This window comes from Amia ocellicauda, chromosome 4 (assembly GCF_036373705.1).
Source record: "Amia ocellicauda isolate fAmiCal2 chromosome 4, fAmiCal2.hap1, whole genome shotgun sequence".
NCBI lineage: Eukaryota > Metazoa > Chordata > Actinopteri > Amiiformes > Amiidae > Amia > Amia ocellicauda.
The window spans coordinates 37,471,733-37,495,963 of NC_089853.1; the positions used below are offsets into that span (position 1 = coordinate 37,471,733).

Genomic DNA, 24,231 nt, shown 5'->3' on the forward strand with positions numbered 1-24,231 from the left:
GCATCCCACAAATCTCCATCAACTGCAAGATGCTATCCTATCAATATGGGCCAACATTTCTAAAGAATGCTTTCAGCACCTTGTTGAATCAATGCCACGTAGAATTAAGGCAGTTCTGAAGGCGAAAGGGGGTCAAACACAGTATTAGTATGGTGTTTCTAATAATCCTTTAGGTGAGTGTATAAAGCAATGTAATTGTCAAATTTAATTTAACGCAACAAGCAAAGGGTTTGGCACAGAAATTCTTTAGAATGACTGTGTAACGTTGATGCTGTCAAAGTCAGTTAAAAATGCTCCACACACGGAGGGTGCGGTGAAGATAGGACATGAGCCATTCTATTAATATATGACCACATATCATATTGGATTTGTATTCAGTAACTATTTCATTTATTTATATAAGGTTTGACCACTGTTGGTCGGGTGTCATGCAGGTACAAGCTGTTAAAACTGTGAACACAAAACAAGGATGAGATATTAGGTATCCAGGACACGCAGTGCCCCCCAGGACAACCGGTCTGACCGGGATGTTCGTCCAGAGTCATTACATGGCATTTTTTTAGGAAGCCTATATGCAATTAGAACCTGCCTGGATAACCATGCAAAACAGTAGGCACTGTCAGAGCAGTTACTCATGCAATCTCACTCTCTAATGAAGTGTTTAGCTGCCGTGCCCAGTGCGTGCCCAGTGCGTGCCCAGTGCGTGCCCAGTGCGTGCCCGTGGCGGAGCAGCTGATGTGCCACCGCGAGCTGCGCGCGCCCCGCCGGGACCTCCGCCGCGCGCGACTCTCCTCCGCGAGCCGCGCTGCCCGAGAGCCGCGTCTGCGCAGTGGCCACCCGAGTCGAGCGGCTGGGCTGCGGTGAAGACGAGCCGAGGAAAACAGCGAGTAACGGAGGAACACCGTACCGAGGAATAAAGACGCGCTCTCAGACTGGACACTGCGGGGGAAATCGGGGCTCAGCCATGGCAGGGACGGGAGTAAAGCGCAGGAAAGCGGGGCTGCCCGGTTTCTGCTGGAAAACCTGCTATTTTCACATTTTATTCTGGGTAGTGTCAGTCTGTGGAGAGGAGAAGACCTTCATCGTAGAGGTAGGTCAGAAGAACCCAAAGCGACGAATCGCCTTCAGCGCATGGACTGCAGAATAAACAGGCTGTTCATGTTTTGCTCTTTTTATAAACATCAGTGTATCAAATCCAACCTATTCTAGAGGCGGACAATTACGTTTAAATCTGCTGATTCTAAAATTGGCTATTTTCACGCATATTTTACAGGATATAGAGTCTGTAGACATGGGAGCATAAACATTGCAAATGGAAAGGAGCTCAATTAGAAAACAATAGACCAATTGGTCATTGTTGTCATATTTCGAGATACAGTGATATCACGACAGAGAGACGGGAAGCATCGCGTTTTAAGTCATTGTATCGGATACAATGTTAAACGCACAGGCTGCGGTGTTTATATTGTGAGATGGCATGGGGAGTAATGTGCACAGAGGATAATGTCAGCCTGTATGTTGCTGTAAAGAGGAATTTGCATTGTTTTTCTAAAACGGTGATGCTATACCAAACCAGTGGCCTGATTTTTCTAAATGACGCATATCTATAAATGTGAACGAAAGCCAACTAATTAACCTTGATTCAGTCAATTAGCTGGGCGTATATATATATATATATATATATATATGCAAACCTCCACAATCTATTTTTAGATTTAAGAATATACAATTTTACACTCCGGTAAATATATGTATGGTCTAACAATCTACCAAGCATTTGCCGATCTGGAGTGAAGCCTTTGATAAATAAATACATAGATCGACAAAATAGACAAATAGATAAGCAAACATGCATAAATGGCGTGTTTGTTTTTGTGGTTTAAATCCCAGTGAGGGGCTGCTCAGCTGTCCAGCTTCACCTGCATCAGTTCCCATCCTCTCGGGCTCCAGGCTTTGTTTGCCCATGTATCCCCCTGCCCTGTGCGCTCGCATTCATCTATCTATCCATCCATCCATCTGTCTATCAATATATCTACCTGTTCATTTTTATTATGATGTCTTTATTTCTTTGTAATGACGGAAGATCAGTAGCCAATATAGGTAATGTTTTTACATTCAATTGACAGCTGCGAGGCTTTGAAGAGTTTAGCACAAAGACTTCAGCTTTCTTCTGGTTTCCAAATATAGCGTCTTTCATAATTGATCAAAATAGCAAAGAGACGCAGGAGAGCAGAGGGGGCCACTGGCGACATGTAGCATTACTGCTGAATGTGCCGTATATATTGTATTAAAAGGGTCTGTTAATTTGCGTTGAGGTCGAGCTCCTCGGTCTGTTGTTATTACCTGCCCATGACGGAGTGTGTCCTTGTTAGTGAATTTGACAAGAGATGCCCACACGGTACAAAGAAAGCTCCTCCTAAGTCAGTGGAGATGTGATGGGACTGACATGACATTTACACGTTCAAGATCTGGACTAGGTCCTGCTTATGATTCGTTCATCTGCTGATGGCAGCAGCTCTTATATGTTACGTTGTGGAAAATATCCACCGAGTGAGATCACGGTATGAAGGCCTACAAAACAAGACAAAGAAGTCTGAATTACACAGGATTGACTTTGATTCTGGACAGAAAACCAAAGAGCACATTTGAGCTGAGTTAGGGGTAGAGTCAGAGTTGGCCCCACAGCCCATCCGCAGGTGTGACTGACCTTACTGAACTGACTTTAAGGTCATTTTCATGGGATTGCCAGGCTGTATCCCCGCTGCTTCAATGCAAACAGTCAGCCTTTAGTGTCTCATGCTGTTACACCTTGGTGACATTCATAAGAAGCCTTTGAAAGGTATTTCACCCAATAGGATTAGCACTACAATGGCCAGCAACAAACGCCATGTGCTAAATAATGATTTTGAGTTCGCTAATGAAAAGAAGGAGAGAATAAATGTTTTGTTTACTCACAGTTTCACACTTTTAACGTAGCATATTTAACTGAATAATCCAATCAATATTAGTTCTGTATATAGTGTTATTCTATCTCAATCAGGAGTCAATGTAAATGCAACAAAGAAAACAATGAGACAAAGTGTAAATAAATGTGATGTACCCTGACATGTTGACAACAATATTTGATCATTATAGATTACAAGCAGGTCAGTGAACTGTAATGTCTTCTTGTTGTTATTTTTAATTATTTTTATAGTCAATAAAATGCTAGTTGGAAAAAAAAATCAGAACAAAGTAGCTATTATTCATTGAATAGATTTCCGAATTACATCAGATTATTGATCATATATTATTATATACACCATTTGAGTCTTACATGGAGTAGACTACATTCATTAAGAGGAAGTACAAAATACAATGCAAAATTCTAATTTGCATTAATTCAACTTAAAACAAAAAAGTGGTAATAGTTACATCAGTGCATTGAAGTCAAAGCAGCCATAATTATCAGAAGTGGAGTTGCAATTTACAATTAAGTACAAGAATATGTGCAAAAGCAGTGAAGCAATAGTAGGATGCATTTAGCTGGGGAGCAGCTTAGTGTGAGCTAGAAAGGGCATTAAAGGTTCAGTGCAATACTGTCCCGGAGGTGAAGGTTGAGGTATTACAGGTGCAGTGGAAATACGTGTGTCTTCAGTTGGTGCCAGCAAATGGTGAGGGACTGGGTGGGGCCTCAGTGGACAGGTCGTTCCACCACACTGGGGTGAGGGTGGAGAAGGAGCCAGCTCAGGAGGTGGGGGGTAAAACCAGTCTAGTGCAGGAATAGCAGATAAGTCTGGAGCATGTATTAGGGGGCATGCTGAACTGTCTGTAATAAACACATAAAGGTCACATTTGTTCGCTGGTAAATGTTCTAAAACATCTGTGTTACAGTCTTAAAATTAATAAGTTACGCTGCCATTAATAAGTATAACTATATGGTTGCATCAGAGTGGGCATTCCTGTTTTCATACTTAAAGTGGAATTTCAGCTTCACCATGCTTCTATATGTTTATGATTAACACAGCCTTTCTATATGGTTAAAAAATGATGGCTTGATTGTATCTCAGTTTTTGTTGGATACAAACTCCACCGCAACAGCAGAGTATGTGAATGAAGGGCAAATGCCTTGGTGCCCTCACATACAAAAACTAGAGAAGGAAAAAAATGGCCTGACCGATGTTGAGAGATGTGAAGACAGTAGGATGCAGTTATACATCATAACCCTAGATGTAATGAACTACCACATATTCTGAAATATCAATCTGAATAAAAGTTTGAATTGCTGAAAAGCTATTCTGTTAGTATCCTTGTTAGTGTTGTCTGTTTAATGCTTTTCAGAATAATTGGCTTTAATAGCACCATATGATTGTTCATTATTTTGTGTTCTGACTATCTTTTTGAAATTTTGCTCAATAGCAAATAAAAAAAAATACATATAAATTAAAGAAAATCATTGATATGTAATGCAAAAGGAAGTATACCTTTGATGTTCAGAGTAAGCAGGGGTCATATATAAATCTTTTCATAAAATATCCATCAAGTTAATATTTATTTTCATTCACATTCATGTACTATAATAAAAATAAATTCTCATAAATGCTCAAAACTAAGGTCTGTTTCACAGGAAATGAGATTACACTCCCTCCATTTCATATTAATGCATATAAGTACAGATGCCACTTTACCCACAGAAATGAAAAAATAATAAATAAACCCATTATGGGCTTTATCAGTGATTGTTATTAAGCCCATTAAGCACTGTATCATTCAGCCTGTAATGTGTGTTGTTCCAGGTCCTGTTGATTTAGCAGCACAGACTGTGTCTCACAGTTATTTTTAGAAGTGAGCACAACATCTAAGACAGAAAATGCGGAGGGTTAAAACATGCCATTATAATAAGCTATATATAAGATATATAGTTAGGATTATGTGGATACTAGGTTCCTCTGTGTTGGGTACGGAAGAAACAGCAGAAGCCTAGGATGGAGATGAGTGATAAGAGGAGTATTGTGGAGGAGAACAGCTGGCTCTCCGGGGTGTTTTTAGGAAGATTCCCAGTGAGTCGTGCAGCCAGGCGGTGCTGTCAGACAGTGTCATGTGAGGGGCCGACTCTGCCCTGAGGACAGGTCACCTGTGAGGGGCCGACTCCGCCCTGAGGACAGGTCACCTGTGAGGGGCCCTCCTACTTCAGGTGTCCAGACAGACCAACCTGCCTGCAAAGCTTATCTCTATTGTTTCTGCTAGATCAGGTCTTCTTAAACTGATGAGGATTTTACTTAATCTTAGCATCATACATATTTATGGAACTCTGCACATATTTCAGATACCATCTGCTTATTCTGAATTGACACTATTATGAGAACCTTAAATGTTTGCATTAGACATTAGTGGCGAATGTTTCTGCTGTTTGTATGTGCATTCCAGGGCTGCTGTGAGCTTGTTTCTGTTGTGTCACTGTAGAGGGCTTTCCTACTCCTGCACGTGATATTCAGATTCAATCGGGCTCTAGAGAAAGCCTGATGTTGAGTCACTTGGCAGCTTTATTTATTTGTAATTTTGCATTTCCAAGGCTGATTGATTAGCTTCTCTCCAGGAAACCTTTTTCAGTTGCCAGTGAGTTCCTGAAGCAGAACATTAGAATATCAGCTTTCAGCTCTTTTATAACCTTTGTCAGACTTAGTGCACCCAGTGCAGCCGGTGAGAGAAGCAGGACTGCACACTGGAATGTGTTTGCTGGGTGGTAAAGTCAGTCAGACTCATATTTTGAGTGGCAGGACGAAGTAATGGATAGAGTTTTACAATCATTCAAGGGATTTTCCTAGATTCAGAACTTGTATTCTGAGCAAAATAAAAAAAATGCCACAGAACTTTCTCAAACAACCAGCTTCTAGTTGGTTTCCTGTCAACTACAGTAGAAGAAATGTTAAGGGTTTATTATCAGTGAATACCAGAGAATGACTGTTATTATTGTGTAGCCTATATTTTTCCATTTATTTGTGAAGTTTCTATAAAATATTTAATTTTCATTGATTGCAGAATATTTTCTATGTTCTGATTGATAATAAAGTGGTAACTGGTCATCAAACAAGAATAGCAGTTTATGGATTGAATTTGTAAAATCACAGCTTGTTTTTTTTATTGAAATAACAGATGCAAATATAGCATTGTAAGATAAGCTTCATGAAAACCCAGTAGTGATGTTATTTCAATATTTTACATTTGAAGAGCTTGAATAATAACCTTTAATCATCTCAATATGCAGACATCTTGAAGAATTTGCCTCTCCGATGCATGGTGTTCCCAGTTGTACATGTTGTTGGCCCCTTGGGTGTCTGCCCCAGTGTGCTGAAGTTTCAATGGGAACTCTGAGCTCTACTGGTCTCTGGTGCAGTCCAGGGGGACTGTGCATGTAGCAGATCTATGATTTGTCAGTTCCAGGTTCTCCAAGTTGCCACATCAATGAAAGGGAATATGTGTTAGATCCAGTTGACCCAGGCATTGGAGGGGAACAGTCAGAGAATGAGCTGTACTGAGAATGATGTGGTTCATAGGACACACAGAAGCTATATGATAAGATTGGAGGACATTCATATATGTTCATTCGTTAACACTGGCTAATGGGCCGGAACTGATGCGGTCCAGCACATCCCACAGATGCTCGATTGGATTGAGATCTGGGGCATTTGGAGGCCAAGTCAACACCTTGAACTTGTGATTTATCAGACCAGGCCATCTTCTTCCATTGCTCTGTGGTCCAGTTCTGATGCTCACGTGCCCATTGTAGGCGCTTTTGGCAGTGGACAGGCGTCAGCATGGGCACCCTGACTGGTCTGCGGCTACGCAGCCCCATACGCAACAAACTGCGATGCACTGTGTGTTCTGACACCTTTCTATCAGAACCAGCATTAACATTTTCAGCAATTTGAGCTACAGTAGCTCGTCTGTTGGATCGGACCACACGGGCCAGCCTTCACTCCCCACGTGCATCAATGAGCCTTGGCCGCCCATGACCCTGTCGCCGGTTCACCGCTTTTCCTTCCTTGGACCACTTTTGATAGGTACTGACCACTGCAGACCGGGAACACCCCACAACAGCTGCAGTTTTGGAGATGCTCTGACCCAGTCGTCTAGCCATCACAATTTGGCTCTTGTCAAAGTCGCTCAGATCCTTACAAAATATCTGTTTGTTTTTAAAGTTTTTGTATTGGTTAATATTAACAACTAACCCAGGGGTAGTCAATTCTTTTTTGTCAGGGTCCACATTTCTTGGTCAAGGTCCAGACTCCAGATGGGAAAAAAAAAAAAAAATCAAACCTCCAAATGCCCCTTTCCAACACACACACACAATTTTGTGAATTAGTAATATACCCCATTGTACATTTAGTACATTCATTTGACAAAGTACAACAATTCAACATTTAAATAAATGTAAATATAATTATTAAACCATTTTCAGAGCACTTTTAATTGTTTTAATTTGTTAAAGATTAATTTAGGTATATACACTCACCTAAAGGATTATTAGGAACACCTGTTCAATTTCTCATTAATGCAATTATCTAACCAACCAATCACATGGCAGTTGCTTCAATGCATTTAGGGGTGTGGTCCTGGTCAAGACAATCTCCTGAACTCCAAACTGAATGTCTGAATGGGAAAGAAAGGTGATTTAAGCAATTTTGAGCGTGGCATGGTTGTTGGTGCCAGGCGGGCCGGTCTGAGTATTTCACAATCTGCTCAGTTACTGGGATTTTCACGGTTTACAAAGAATGGTGTGAAAAGGGAAAAACATCCAGTATGCGGCAGTCCTGTGGGCGAAAATGCCTTGTTGATGCTAGAGGTCAGAGGAGAATGGGCCGACTGATTCAAGCTGATAGAAGAGCAACTTTGACTGAAATAACCACTCGTTACAACCGAGGTATGCAGCAAAGCATTTGTGAAGCCACAACACGTACAACCTTGAGGCGGATGGGCTACAACAGCAGAAGACCCCACCGGGTACCACTCATCTCCACTACAAATAGGAAAAAGAGGCTACAATTTGCACAAGCTCACCAAAATTGGACAGTTGAAGACTGGAAAAATGTTGCCTGGTCTGATGAGTCTCGATTTCTGTTGAGACATTCAGATGGTAGAGTAGTAGGGTAGAATTTGGCATAAACAGAATGAGAACATGGATCCATCATGCCTTGTTACCACTGTGCAGGCTGGTGGTGGTGGTGTAGTGGTGTGGGGGATGTTTTCTTGGCACACTTTAGGCCCCTTAGTGCCAATTGGGCATCGTTTAAATGCCACGGCCTACCTGAGCATTGTTTCTGACCATGTCCATCCCTTTATGACCACCATGTACCCATCCTCTGATGGCTACTTCCAGCAGGATAATGCACCATGTCACAAAGGTCGAAGCATTTCAAATTGGTTTCTTGAACATGACAATGAGTTCACTGTACTAAACTGGCCCCCACAGTCACCAGATCTCAACCCAATAGAGCATCTTTGGGATGTGGTGGAACGGGAGCTTCGTGCCCTGGATGTGCATCCCACAAATCTCCATCAACTGCAAGATGCTATCCTATCAATATGGGCCAACATTTCTAAAGAATGCTTTCAGCACCTTGTTGAATCAATGCCATGTAGAATTAAGGCAGTTCTGAAGGCGAAAGGGGGTCAAACACAGTATTAGTATGGTGTTCCTAATAATCCTTTAGGTGAGTGTAGATAATCATAATATAAACTTTCAAGCATTTTGCATCTTACTAGATTCAAGTCTTTACCACTTCCCTTTACCATTGTTCACTGTTCAAATTTAATGTTGCAAAATGAGGGCAAAGAGGATTGAGGAATTCCGGGCTGGGGGTCTGGGGGTTCTCCCCCAGAAGATTTTGAAACTTGAAGACCTGAAATGAGCGATTCCGTGTCATTTCGAAGTCGACAAACTTAGCTCAATATCTCCATGAAGTCCATGAAATCAGGCAGATTTGGACTCAAAGATATATTTGCTTCACAACCACATATCAGCAGCGAAAAATCACATAACAACCGACATTGTGCAGGCAAACTAAACGCGGTTTCTGGTGCTTGTCAATCACAGATCTCTTTCGGTGGAGCTCTGCAATTGTAACGGGTGAGGATGCACAATTTTCAATGTGTGCACCTGCTAGCAATATGCGTCATCATTGGATATGAGCTTTTTCCACCCCTGATGTAGCAGTTTCTAGGTGAAAACAAGCAATGGCACTGTGCCCCCCCTCCCATGTCGTGTGTATGCACTTTTATATTTTGGAGACGAGGTTGAAATATGTCCACACGTCAAATGATCCGCAGATCAGCTTTTTATTAATAGAAATCAGGAAAACAACAGAATACATGTGTTTTTGACGAGTACAAAGTGACAATCTTGCCCCAGTCCAGAACATGTATAGAGACACCCGAACCGGGAATCTGTGAGCAATCAATCAATCAACTAACTAACTGGAACCCAAGCTCTATATAGGACATGCCATATTAATACGTAACATCCTATTGGCTAATATCTAGGAAGGGCTGCTACTAGGTTCCACACAATAACACACACTGAGTGCAACAAACCTCCGTAAGAATTAAAAAAACAAAAAACAACAGCAAAAAAAAAACAATCATGATAATAAGTACATTAAAACTATTCTCGTGGTCCATTCAAAAGCGTCTGGCGGTGCGGATTTGGCCTACAGTCCGCCTATTGACTACCCCATAACTAACCTCTCTGCTATTGGTAACCACAGTTTGTTGCTATCTAAAATAGTCCAATAAAAACTTGTGTAGGGCTAATGTGTGGGTGGAATTTACAGACGATAATCATAAAATTAAGTAATTTGCTGCGCTATACCAAGCACTATCATGTGTGTTAGACAGCTGTCCTGATGCATTTGCCGTGACGTTAGGGTTAACATGGTTTTCAGTAGCTTGTCGGGATGACTGACTTGAAGAGGGAGATTCATTCTTCCAGTCCTTATTAATTCAGGGTATTGGGGTTGATCTGTTTTTTTTTATCAGGCTGATGTTGGTTCTTTGTGGGTTGTCATGATGAGATTTAAAATTAAAAATTCATGTCTGTATCTCAGTCTGTTACAAAGATACACACATGTACAGTGACACACAACATGAATGAACATAAGCATTTACACACCCAAACAATTTATGCATACTCATGTAGCTAATAAGCTCTTGGTTAATGTCAACAGGTTGAAAACAAAATAATGCTGCAGGTGTACATTGTGTCTTTAAAGAACATTTAACCTTTTACAACAATTATGGATTGTGTGAATTAGTGCTGCAGCACCACCATAGATTTAACCTTCAGGTCTACAAAACTATTTTCTAATTAGCCACAGGGAAACTTCATGTTATACAGAGATTGTTAATGTCTGCTGAGGCAGTTATGTGAGTAAAAAGGCATAACATTGATTCTGGGAAATCACAAATCTGCAGTGACTCATTGTTTTAATGCATTTTTTCCCCTAAGTGGTCAATAGAATTATGAGACATAGATCTGGACTTGATCTAATGTGACATGCTTTACACTGCATTAGGCTGAAAGGAATACTGACAGGAATATCATAACATAGCAAGGGGTTTGGTGTACCAATATTGAAGAACATTGGTAGGATGAGGCTCTAAAAAGTGGCGAATTAGAGATGTGTCTAATCAGAGGAAATAAATGCCATTTAGTGAAGGAGAGGGTATCTGACTTGGAAATGGTTATGTAATATTTAAAGAGTGTGCCAATGCAGCCCAGTCTAATGACTCTCCTTTTCTTCCTTTGCATTGCGGAGCAGAATCAACACCACCTGCATTTCACCATTTATTCCATATGAAATTTGTAGCACATTGGTCTGACCTCAGTTCCAAAATATCTCTAGGGATGTTTGGATTAAGGTTTTTAAATAAAATGTGACTGACACAAACAACCAGTTTGTAGTTTGACTACATCAGTGCCTCCCATTTCTTTAGTTGTAGACATATAGACATATGGTAGACCAGCCCACACTAGCAAAGCTCTCCCCTTTTTTCTTTTCAGTTTTTCTTTCTTTGGTTTAATAATCTCCATGGAAACAGAGAGTGGAGCCTGATGTCTTTTTGTTGGCTGGATAGGTGTTCCTCTCCACATCCCTAAAGCTTAGGCTGTGCTGGCATAGTGGAGACCAATGATATGGAAGTGAACCATGGTTACCAATAAGAGCAACCGTGTTTTTAATTGCAACCTGTCAGTCTCTGTAATGTGCAGAATCTTCACAATACATTGTGCCCATTATGCTGTGGTTATTATTTACTCCATAACTTCTGAGCAATTTTTAGATGTGAAGAGTTAATATTGTGTGTATTGAATAATGCCGCCTCACAATATTTCTTATTCACTTTTAATTAATTAATTAACTGATACAGTTACATGAAAATTAAATATTTACTTATGCAGTCACTATCGTGATCTGGAGTGTTTTGTTCCTCCCCATAAATCAGAATTTGTCCTAATTTTTGCAAATGAAGAGACTCTTTTGCACGCACATATACAGCAACATTCACAACACACATATACAAACATAGACAAACACACACTCACACTCAGATCTGGCCTGGGAAAGTAGTATTAGGAGGAGTAATGTGTGAAATGTGATACCATTCCCCTTTAAAAAAAGAATACTGCCCAATAGAGGTACCCAACAGGTAGAAATTAAACTGTAGATGATTTTGAATCACTTTGGTTTTACTAATGGCTTTTTGGACAAATGATGAATAAGGAGTAGAACGGGATAGAGCCTCCTCTCTGAAACCAGTATATTTTTTAGTCAACCCAGGGGGACCTGGCTTCTTTCCCTGTGTCTAAGGTCTCTGTATGACATGTTTTTTAACTTGCCTTTACAGTTTATTTGGACAATATTTAAACCACTAAACAAATATGACTCCTGATTATTTATAATCTCTATAATTTGAAGAACCTCTACGTCACCTCTACGTCATGTTCCAAAAGCCACATAAATCTTTTTACAGGATACCTAACTTTAGAATAACAGACTCTTCAGATGATATTGGAGATATGCACCTATTTTACTGATTCATTTTCCTGTATTATTCAGCCCTGTCATCACAGCAGAGTTGCTCGTTCTATTCTGTTCTATTCAATTAAGCTCTTCCTTCAGCCCCCCCAACCTCTCACTTACTCTCTGGCTCTTGTCTGCTCTCCCTTTCTGTCCTCTTCCCTGAATGTCTTACTGTACGGCTAGTTTTTTCACGGTTTGGTCAGGCATATCGAGAAGGAAGGCTTCAGTATCACTGCCAGACAACATGTTTGTATCATTCATATCCTGGAATGTATTGATCCTAATGTGTAGGAATGCTTAGTGTAATCCCCTTTGCTATGAAATACGAGAGGCCAGATGTGAAGTCATGGTGCATTGGTGATCGATCTGAGTAATTCTGCGTTTTCTGTAATCAGTGAGAAGTGGACATCCAATCCAGGCAGCTTTTCCTCAGGTGAATAACAGGGTCACTGTGATATCCTGGTTTGTTATGCACCAGGCCCTGTAAATACAATCCCTATGATTCATACAAGAAGGGTGAAAAACAATACAAAATATATTTATATAAACGTAATTCAAATGTAATCTAAGCCTGATGGACATTAGCAGAAACAACCATTTGAAAACAGATTATCTAGCCAGCTGAATATACTTTCATTTGCTTGCTTGTTGCCTTAATTTAAGGATTTCTAGCCCAGTCAACAGTTTTAAAACCATCACTTTAATAGGAAAAGCCATGGATATAGCAGGGAACACAGTAAGTGGAGCCTCTACTGTGATTTTACTATGGACTCTCAAGCTAAAGGTACAACTCCAGAGAATAAAACAAATTAAACAAAATCTGAAGAAAGCTTCTTAGCTGTCTGCTTATCTTTCCTCAGCACTCCTGTAGAGCACAGTCAGATAGAAAGCCCAAAGTGCATGAGTGCTGGCATTAAACCTCAGCCAGCATTTCACAGAGATAACACCAATTTAAAATAACAGGATTTCTATAAATGTTTAAGTAGTTTTACATAACTCAGCTGTGCAGATCAGCCAGTTTTAAAAATGTATACCAGTATGCTACCAATAGAAAAGCACTGTAGAGCCCTAGAATGTATAAAACACTGCCTAATTATTATATTTCTCAGCAGACCCCCTTATCCAGGACAACTTACAATTGCTACAATATATCTTACTATTTTTACATACAATTACCCATTTCTACAGCTGGGTTTTTACTGGAGCAATTTAGGTACAGTACCTTGCTCAAGGGTACAACAGCACCTGGGATTGAACACCCGCTCACACCAACACACACCTCCACTCCAGAATCCAAAACCCAAACCACACCACACTGCTGTCCATAGAAGTATTTTTATTATCCTTCAGTGTTTGTGAGTTTGTCAGGATTGCTATTAGTTAAGCAGTCCTGCTGGCATTTTGGGAAATATTGCTCAGTAAATACCCAGGTATTTGCATACTTGATATTGGATAAACAGGGACAGAGAATGTATTGTCTGATATTTCACAGTGCTTCTGTTTGCTTGTCTCTCTGTGGGGTTTAAAACCTACACTGCTGGGGTGTGGCCATTTCTAATGGGTGACACAGAAGTTTTATATTTTTCCTAAAGTGATTTCAGTGATCTGGCTATATACCAAAGGCAAAGTTGCATTGCTGTGCATGAGCTGTGAGCTATAAACATGCAAATCAGGAGTGGGCTGAGGCTACAACACAATGGCTTGTTAATTCATGTTTTCTAGTTATAGTCTTGGTGATCACAAAGTGACAAGAAGCTAACTATATTTACAAATAATGCTGATGAATGGTCAAAACTTATCAGTTTACTTCTGGGGTTGTGATTAGTGTTACAGTTCCAGGGGTTGTGAAAAAGTGTTCTACAGGAAAAACATTGGCGGTGTACTGTGTCTTATAAGAGTGTTGAAAGAGTTTGAATACTCTTAGGTGTCTGTTGATCAGACCAACATTCAGTTTGGAGAGTGTGTTGTAATTAAAGTTTGTTGTTGAAAAGGACTTTGTATGATTTATTCATATGTTTGCTGTAACTCAAAGATAGCTGCTGGCTTGTCTTTATTTCTGGATTAGGATGATTCTAGCGGTTTACAACGTGGTTATATTTCCTGGGGACTTTCTTGGAGGTACAGAGTGCAGTGCAGAGGGAGATAGGAGCAGTGGTGGTTCTAGACCCTTTCAACTGGGGGGGGGCTGGCTGGGGCCAGTTATAATATTAGGGGGGCCATCAATTTCTAGGGGGTTGTATTGTGTGCTAATTGTAGCGCGGGGGGGTGGGGGTGCTGACGGTGTTTTGTCAGAGATGTTAGCGGGGGGGGTGCTGACGGTGCTTTCTCCATGATGTTAGCGGGGTGGGGGTGCTGACGGTGTTTTCTCCTCAATGTTAGTGTGGGGGGGGGGGGTTGACAGTGTTTTGTCTGTGTTGCTAGTTAGGGGGGCCACCGGGGGCCAAGCTTGCTGTCACGGAGGCACTGGCCCTCCCTGTCCACCCCTCAGAACCCCCACTGGATAGAAGCTGAGGTTCTACCTGAAGTAAATTTGTCGAAGTTCATTAACCCCTAAGTTTTTGTCTTTTGCTCCTCCATGGTTTATTATTTTGTGTATTCATTGTTATGCTATATTGTTCTTTAGTTCTCTGTGAAGCACTCTGTGGAAACCTTGTGAAGGTCGCTATAACAAATAAAAATGGATTGATTGATTGATTGATTGATTATGACTTGTCAGTGTTCTTGAGGCACCCCGGCCGAGATGAGGTGTCCTGGTCTACTTTGTGTTTACATGAGTTGGTACTTAATGATAACAAAGGGTTAACCTGTGCGGTTTGATCACCCAGCGAGGCAGACAGGCAGGCTCCATTCAGGGGATAAATGCAGAGACAGAGAGAAGAATGCGGTTTCAGATCAATCCCAGAATTTAATTTCTGGTATTTCATAATAGGAATGTATAACACTACCAGCATGACATAGTACTAAAATGTTCATTGAATTATATTAAATTGGAATCACAATATTATTTTCAACCATAATATATGTCCCCCCTTATCTGCAAAGAGCATGGGAATTTTTCCCCACAATAAACTTATCATATGTCATCAAATATGATAAGAAGACACCTAATTTAATTCAAGGCCGAAGCAATGGAGAAATGAAGGCTAAAGACATGGTATATTTATGTAGTCATGCCCAACCTGTTTATATCTTCATTGTGACTTTTCTGCAGTGAATATGTATCAGTTTCCTGGCAGCTCTTAATTAATGTGATGCACTAAAAGCCCCCCACGCACACAGCAAAGCATTGTGTTTTTAGGTGATGATAATAAGGAGGAAACTGACTTCCAGGGCTTAGTTTCGTAGTACAAAAACGGAATTTGTAAATATTAAAAAGAGACATTTACTTCACAGATTAATTTAGCAGATGAACATGTTACAATGTAGTTAAAATTAATGTGTAATATCTTTAGAGCTTCACATTAGACAAATCTCAAGAATTTGATACAGAAAGTAAAATAAAAATTATTTCATTTTGTTCAGTTTAAAGAGGTTCAACATGTTTGGTTCCTCTTGCTGATTGTATTGGGATGCCAACGTATTATTGTTCATTGTTCAAGAGATAAATTGATGTGGAAATCTTTGTATTTAAAAAAAGTCTGCACATGCTTTTTCAGTCCTGCTCCTTTCTTTGTGCTGCCTTTACACCAAGATAAGGGTTTCATTAATTCAGTTTGTTGTGTCTTTACACCTGCCATTCTGCGCATGCTCTAAACTTTAATGATGGTCTAGTAATTGTCATATAAAAGCACTAGTGAATAATTTAACTTGAATGATTTCCCAAGAGCTGTGAGCAGCTGCTTCAGTTAGCACGGCTACATTAAGCTTGTATAGCTGTTCCTGAGAAGCAGCTCTTCATTGCCAGGTATTACTGTTTGAGTATTGTGTTGGTATTGATTATTTAAGTGTTTCAGCTTGTGAGATTATGATTTTATGTTCAATTAAGTTGTTCTGTTTTTATCTCATTTGGAACAGTTTGTCCATCAGCAGAGTTACAAAAGAACACTAACTGCAACAAACTATACTTTAAAGCTGAAAATGTTGTTTCACCACATTTTTAAATAATTTGCTTCAGCTATATTATAAGTTCCAGTATTTCTGAGCTGGAGGTATGGGACACTGTCTTTTAAGATTGGATCTCTGACGCTCTGAACTAGTAATAATAATGATGGGTGATTTGTACATTTATCTCTTTCCTCTCCTACCCCTGTTGACTCCTTCTCGTAACTTTCAATAGACATTGTCATCTCTACTCTCTTTATATCCCAAATCCCATTGGTATCTTTCTGTATTGTCACCACTGACCCTGCGTACTTGACTCTTCCACTGCCCGGGCAATTTTCTACAATGCTCTCAGCTTATACTGTGGTCTGTAGAGAACCACAATTGTATCTTTGTTATGAAGTTATATTTTCAGTCTGTCATGCAGTCCTCCCACTGTCATCGTCTGTCCCTGACTTTCCAATTGCAGGAACTGCCTTTGCCTCATTTTCTTTGTACCTCTCTGATCATCCTTCGTGTATTCTCCTCATCTTGCCATCTCCGTACAGGTGTTTCCCAAGGACTCATGCCGGGAGCCCTTCTCCTCTGTCTCCCAGCAGCTTCTGGATAATTTTCTCTCTTATACCTTCTCCACCATTTCTATGCTGATGATTCTCACACTTCCCCCTCCTTCACAACTATAATTTGGAGATCTGTTTCACGGGACACCAACTGCCTCTCATCTTTTCTTTGCTTATTTATTCTGCTTGCTATTCAAGCATGTTATATTTGAAATTGTTCATCATTGCCAACATGATTTGTCTGGATTTATTTCTTACAAGGTTTCCATACAGCTCAATTAGATGAGTTTGTATTTGCCTTGTCTTCAGCTTACATTGACACTGATTTCTGTATGTAAGTATAATAAGAATCATCTTGTACATGGCAAAGAATAGGCCTAGTTTTAATGAAATTAGCTCTGTTTATTGCATCACAGTTCAATTTGCCAAGCCGACTTCTCCCAAACTGTATAAATTGAAGTTTTTCTTTTTTTAATGCTGCTAGTCTTTTGCAGTGTGTTGGGCTTATATAAAGGCCTGTGCTTGAAAATAGAAAAGCAGCAATGCCAGTAAGTGCAAGCTGTTCTAACTGGTCCCCATTGAATAAACTGCAGCTTTTAAAGATGCATTTGCTTATTCAAATATTTATAAAGGAAATCGACCCACTTAGATGAAGTAGCTGATTCACAGTGGGGTCTCTCATGAGGTAGCCACAGATTTGGTGTTGTTAATTGGTGTGGAGGTTTTTGTGTTTCCCTCACAGTGAGGCGGTGATACCTGGCAACTGAAGAAAATACATTTCATTGTAATGCCAAGTTTTTTCTTTTTAAAGTTTCAAAGGAAAATGTAATCCCTATTTTTCAGTTGTACTTGTAAAGTTACAATTCTAGCTACATTTTGTAGAAAGATTTTGGAAAAGTGAAATCAATAGATTGTTTTAAAACTAACTATTAGTGGAAAATTGTCTTTAGTTTATCCAGAACTAGACAAATGTTATATAGTTATACTTTGTAATGGAGCTTTAGTCAATCATATCTTGCTATATCTTGAAGCTATAAAAGTACTAAATTATAAGACAAAAAGAGAAATTGTGTTCAGCTACTGATATAGGAAATAACAGAATACACTGTGCATAGCATGCCCATGGTACACTGGCGGCACTATTGGTTATGATGACTAGAAAAACAGAGATTAAATAGAAGAGTCTTCAGCCATGATTTAACGCTAAGACAAAATGGGTATCTCTAACATAGGTTGGAAGATCATTCCACAGTTTCGGTGCCTTGCAACCTGTGGTTTTCCTATAATATGTAATATTAAATATCCCTAAATGATGATTATGATTACATTTTCCAAAATAATGCATTCTAGAAATATCTAGAAATATGTGCCTGTCATGTCAGAGGCCATCAAAATGTACTCTTCCTGCAACTGTCATCTTCAAAATTTATAAAAAACATGCAACCAACAGAGCTTTGGTGAACCAAGCAAAACAAACTTGGTAACACATTATTTTCGGGTTCACCTACTTTGCATTTATTAGGCATTAACTGTTCACTAACAATCACAAAACAAGGCATTTGTTGGCACAGAATAAGGATTTACAATAACCTTATTACACATGTCCCTTATGAATTGCTAATTGTGTGTAAATAAAGTATTTGGAACCCCTATTCTGAAGTGAAGACAGTTTTGGCCAAAGTACCAGTTTATGTTATGTTAACTAATCATCAATACTGTATTAATTAAACTAATCACAGTGACCTGCAGAAAATGTCCTGCAGGCATACATACATACGTAAATGGTCACCAATACAGGCTTTTTTCTGAAGTGAAAATATATGAACATTTAGGTAAGATCTAAGAGGTTATTGGTCATGAATAAAGTGTTACCATATCTTTAATATGCCTTATAAATAAACTTGGAAAGAAATCGGTTTGAAGAATTTGAAACACAATATATTACCTAGCTCATGTCTGTCTCTTTTGGGGGATAAGGGAGAGTATATGTTTCCCTTTCCTCAGTTTCAAAGAGAGACAAACACCAGTTTTCTGCAGAACAATTGGTAATAACAGGCATTTGCTTGCTGATGTAGATCAGTAATGTGCTGAAGTAGCACCTCTGCATTTCCCCTCCCCTTTACCTCAGGCTCAAATATAATTGCATTATGGTGCCTCTCAGAATGTAATGATGTATCTTTTCCTGGCACTTTTTTGTGCAGTGGTCTCCTCATCAGCACACTGCTGTAGTCGAAGAATCAATAGGTGCAGTTGAACTGGCGTACATTAATTCCACTCTGTGCGTTCTGGTGTTGTTTGCTTTTCAGACATGGCTGAAAAACTATGGCTACCTTCTCCCCCATGACATCCGCACATCTGACCTGCGCTCAGAGAAGGCCATGCAGTCGGCTGTCGCTGCCATGCAGCGGTTCTATGGCATTCCAGTGACAGGAGTGCTGGACCAGACCACCATCGAGTGAGTTACTCCTGCAGGGCTGCCATTGAACGAGTGAAGAGAGTGTCTAAGCTTTCGCTCCAGAACATTTTCACATGCGTTTACTAGAGTACTGTGAACACAGATATAATGTTTAATATCCAAGTTCTTTTTTTTTCCATTTTAAATATAGATATTTGGTTTTACTTTTGGAATAAATGCGTTATTACATTGCATGTATGTGTAATTACACTGATATAATGCAAAATTAAGTAATGTTCCTACTTTAATGGAAAATATGCCTTGAAATGTCTCACACTTGGTTCTGTCAAATGACTTTCCTTTCTGGGTATTAAAAAACATTTTGATTAACTTTATTTTTGCATTGAAATATGCTATTTGAACTAGAAACTTGGAAGTCTGAGTTTGTTGTTTAGTTAGACCATTATGGAATCTTTGGCCATTCTATAATAATGGTATAATAATGGTATAATGAGCTGTTCCTTGTTTTCTTCAGTCTTGTGACCTGTGTTTCTCTAGCAGACACACTATAATGTCCTTATTGTTTAGGCCAGTGTCTGCTGCTGTATTTAAATTAATCAAAGATAACTTCAGAGATATTATGCCCAGTATCCTTATTGATAATGTATCCATTGTGTCTGTGATATTGTGTACAGTATTCTCAGTTTCTGGCCTGGTCACTCTACTATGTCCAGTGTGTTAGTGATATTGTTAGTGTTGTCAGTTGTATGCCTCAGTGTGTTCAGTATAGTCCTACTTCTTGCCCCAGGTGGATGAGGAAGCCACGCTGTGGGGTCCCAGACCACCCCCGCACCAGCCGTAGGAGGAGGAATAAACGCTACGCTCTGACGGGTCAGAAGTGGAGGCAGAAACATATCACATACAGGTGCGCTGTTCCTATACTTGCTGCAACCTTCTGACATGAAACATCAACACTTCTTAATGAGAGCCAGGCTAGTCACTCTGTGTTTTGTTGATGTCACCCACTTTATTTTGGTTTCATTATGCTGTTTAACATCTGTTTGCCACACCTATCATTTGAATCCTTTACAGCTCTTCTCTACAGTTTACAATATTCCCCTTTGCACCCCGCCCTGCTATGGGAACCTGGTCTTAGGGTCAGTCACCTGGAGGTATAATTTCTGCAACAGAGTTCTCCGTTTCATCATAGTACAGCTGTTATCGATTTTCCAGAGCTCTCTATCCATTGTCTCTGGCTTATCTCCAGGATTTCTTTTTTTCTCATATCAGTGTGTGAATTATAAGACAGAGCAGAGTTTCTCTGATCACTCGATACGCCTTCAATAATGCATACAGGTCTGCTGTCTATCTTAGACTGCAACATAAACAGAAGAAACAAAAAGAGAAAACACTCTAGTTAAACACAGCTCATTGTATATTGTACCTGACTAATATGATCCACTTCATTCTATTTCTTCAATGTATTTTCTAGTATGATTATTACTTTTTTGTTACAGTACATTTCTGTGCCTTTAAACCTTTTTAATGTAAGCGCTATATTTAGAGCAGTCTGGGTAACTGAACGTGATCTAATCTTTGAAGACTGTCAAAGTGTATCTGCGTCAGAGCGGTGCACGCTCTCAGCAGGACACACAGGCACTCCTGCACACAGGGTTTTCTGGACAGAAGATTCTGAGATGCTTCGTTTTCTGTCCTAAGTGTTTTCCAATATTATCTTTTAATCCTTAAGTTAAGTGTGCTCTCACACATGCATCAATTCAGAGGTGTTTAGTTTAAAATAGTACTTAAGATAATGGTACTATAACGTCTGTGTGCATTTCGAATTGGGGAAAGGGGAAATTATACATATCAAATAAATAGTTTCCACAGTGCTTGTTTATGCCTTTGAACACTTACATAATTACATTTAGCTTAAGGCCTTGATGTCACTGGTTTCAGAACTTTCTGTGTTATATCATATCATGTGTATATGATTTTGCTCACCTCCCCTTTTCTCCAAAGAAGAGCTTACCCATAGTTTCTCACCTGGTTATGTTTGTGTTATTATCTGGAGGAGGGAGGATTGACACAGCTGACTGGTTGTATCCTCTATGCCGCTTCTCAGCATACACAATTTCACGCCCAAAGTTGGGGAGAAGGACACACAGAAGGCTATCCGGCAGGCCTTTAACGTGTGGGAGACAGTAACACCCCTGACATTCGAAGAGATCCCATACTCTGAGATCAAGAACGAGAGGAAGGAGGCCGACATCATGATCTTCTTCGCTTCGGGTTTCCACGGAGACAGCTCCCCCTTCGACGGCGAGGGGGGGTTCCTGGCTCATGCTTATTTCCCCGGCCCGGGTATCGGGGGTGACACCCACTTCGACTCTGATGAGCCGTGGACGCTGGGCAACGCCAATCACGATGGTAACAAAGGTTTTAATGATTTATATACTTCTTTATTTTACCAGACTCTTGTGCAAATACTGAACTGAGGAAAATTCCAATTCGACATCAGTTTGTTTATCACTGCCGTCCAATGAGGGAGCTGCTTGGGGCTTCTGATTGCAGGCCCAATCAGGAATGCCTGAATGAAACTGCTCTCTGACAGTAGTAATTTGGCTTCTTGCTGTTGAAGCATGAAAGGTTCTGTGAAGGATTCGGCTTTGTGTTGGTTAGAAGAAATGTGCAGATGGACAGTGGAATGCTAATCAAGTCCAGCTACAGTCTGGAAAGGCTTAATGTGTTAATACCTTCTTCAGTCATATGTACAGCCATTAATGCAATAGCTATCCCTAAAGCGGCACTGCCTTCTCTCTGCTGCTACACACTATTAATAATTGATCAAGCGCACATTAAACATTGAGCTGGCCTACAAACTGGTTACCCCCAGAGTGTTGGCACAAGGCTTTCACATGGTCTAAAATTACAGAAGTCTCAAACCAGATGGTTTTCATTACTGAATGTTTGCAGAATAAGATTAAATACCAAATGGGGTAATAACTGCAATATCTGGTGAAGCTGACGGTGGAACTTAAAAGTAAATATGGAATAACTAATTCACTGACCTTATATGTCAGCTGTTTGGTCCATCAACATGCCAATTAAGCATTGTTTGATTTTAATAATTATCCTGCTAAGAAGATAACAATCCATACACTCAGATTCCTTGAAGTGTCAACTGTACCCACATCTGACTGCATTTTCTTATAGCACATTTTAATCTCATTGGAATATACTGTATATCTAGCATTGTAAAACCAGGGTGGGGTTTGTAGATACATTTAAAGCAAATTTTACCTATACATCTCTTCATTTTACCTGCAGCTTTAAAATTGAGCTCTGTCACAAACTCTCTGTTTATGAGGCTAATTAGCAACCTTTATAAGAAAAGAAACCAGAGGCAGCTACCCTAGTATCCCACAGGCTGATCTGTAGCTAGGAGACTGTTCCTGAATTGATTTCATGATGCTTTTTGGCAGGAAAATGATTAAGCTCATCTGTGCAGCCAGTTTGATCTCTTCTTTCCTGCTTCTATTTCTATTATCACGGTGTGGAATCACTGCCCAGTGCTCTGCACAGGCATAGGGCTCTTCACTGATTTCCTTCTTACCTGTACAAAGCCCCTATCTCCTTCTGATGATGAACCTTCTGAGTATTTGATCTCATAAATGAACTAAACTATAACATGTATATAGTGCATAGCTTGTTTTGTTGTTTAAATTGTTTAAATTTACATTTTGGAAATAATTATTGAAATACAAATCAGCTGATACTGCTACACATCTATCCGGTTCGACTCTGTCTTTGTGCTGCCTGTGTGCTACAGCTCTGCCCTCTGTGTTGTTCCACAGGCAATGACCTGTTCCTGGTGGCGGTACATGAGCTGGGCCACGCCCTGGGCCTGGAGCACTCCAACGACCCCAGCGCCATCATGGCCCCATTCTACCAGTACATGGAGACACAAAACTTCAAACTGCCCCTGGACGACCTGCAAGGGATTCAGAAGATATATGGTGAGAGGAGATCTCAGCCCAGGGCAGATGTGCTACAGCCTGTTGCGCTTCCTTGGCCTCCAAACGGCCGAAGATGCAGAGTTTTCTATTTCTTTTCCTCCTTCATAAATGTCTTTAGTACTGAGACTGAATATCTGTCCAGCCTTCACAAAGCACCTGTTTCTATTATGGTTATTATCCTGCTGAGTAGAGAGCCAATGGAGCCTTTGTTGACTCCGCAAATGGCATTACAGCAGCTCATCACCTCGTCATCCCTCAGAAAATCCAGATCAGTACCCTTGTTTGCCGCCACTAGTACCAGCAGGCGCATTGCATTTAGAGGGCTGATGCTGGCGGCGGTGACTGTTTTAACATCGGGTGGAATGGCAGCTGGTTTTATCTGAAGGGGGAGGATATTCTAGCTGCTGGGTTTTGAAACAGTAACAGCATCCTAGGAAATTAAATTGTTATGTTATTGCCAGTCTGGATACATTGGGATGATGAAAATGATTGAACTGTTAGCTGTTCTTGTGCAAATATCTGGACTATATGAATATCCAGAAATTCAGGAAACTCTCACCAGTATATGCAGTCTTAGAAGGGATGCCCCAGAATGACTAAAATAAGTTGAGGTATACTCACTGAGGTTTTTTAAAACACTTTGAATATTTGTAATTATATTTGTATTATTTGTAATTATCTGTCAAATCTGCCCAGTTAGTCAGTGAATGCACATTGCTTCACTGTGTAAGAGCCATGTGCCAGTGAACGCTGTTAATATTAAATTTGATTTTGGGGGTTGGATTTGCAGGGGTTCCCACGGCGATGCTGGAGCCGACACGGCCCCTGCCCACACTGCCCGCTCGCCGCACTCACTCCACCTCCGAGAGGAAACACGACCGGCAGTCCCGGCCCCCGCGGCCCCCCTCCGGAGACAAGCCAGCCTCCCCTGGGACGGCCAAACCTAACATCTGTGATGGCAACTTCAACACCGTGGCCTTCTTCAGGAGGGAGATGTTTGTTTTCAAGGTGAGGCATGCCTCACTGGCTTTGGCAGCTAAAACCTGTGTTGGTTCTGTAATTAAATTAATGTATAATAAGAGAAATGTACTTAAGAAAAATGTTTTGGATTTAGAATAATATATTGGTGGATATCACATACATACCCAAATAAGCTAAGT

General features: G+C 40.3%; 1 protein-coding gene across 1 annotated transcript in view; it reads left to right on the plus strand.

Moving 5' to 3' along the window:
• Positions 1-842: 842 nt before the first annotated feature.
• The window catches only part of mmp24 (matrix metallopeptidase 24), a 31,350-nt gene continuing 7,961 nt past the window's right edge, over positions 843-24,231 (plus strand). The window contains exons 1-6 of the mRNA XM_066702038.1: positions 843-1,090; positions 18,964-19,112; positions 19,861-19,977; positions 21,178-21,482; positions 22,910-23,071; positions 23,862-24,079. Of these exons, the coding sequence (XP_066558135.1) occupies positions 965-1,090; positions 18,964-19,112; positions 19,861-19,977; positions 21,178-21,482; positions 22,910-23,071; positions 23,862-24,079 (1,077 nt within the window). The 5' untranslated portion in view covers positions 843-964. The remainder of the gene's footprint in view (positions 1,091-18,963; positions 19,113-19,860; positions 19,978-21,177; positions 21,483-22,909; positions 23,072-23,861; positions 24,080-24,231) is intronic.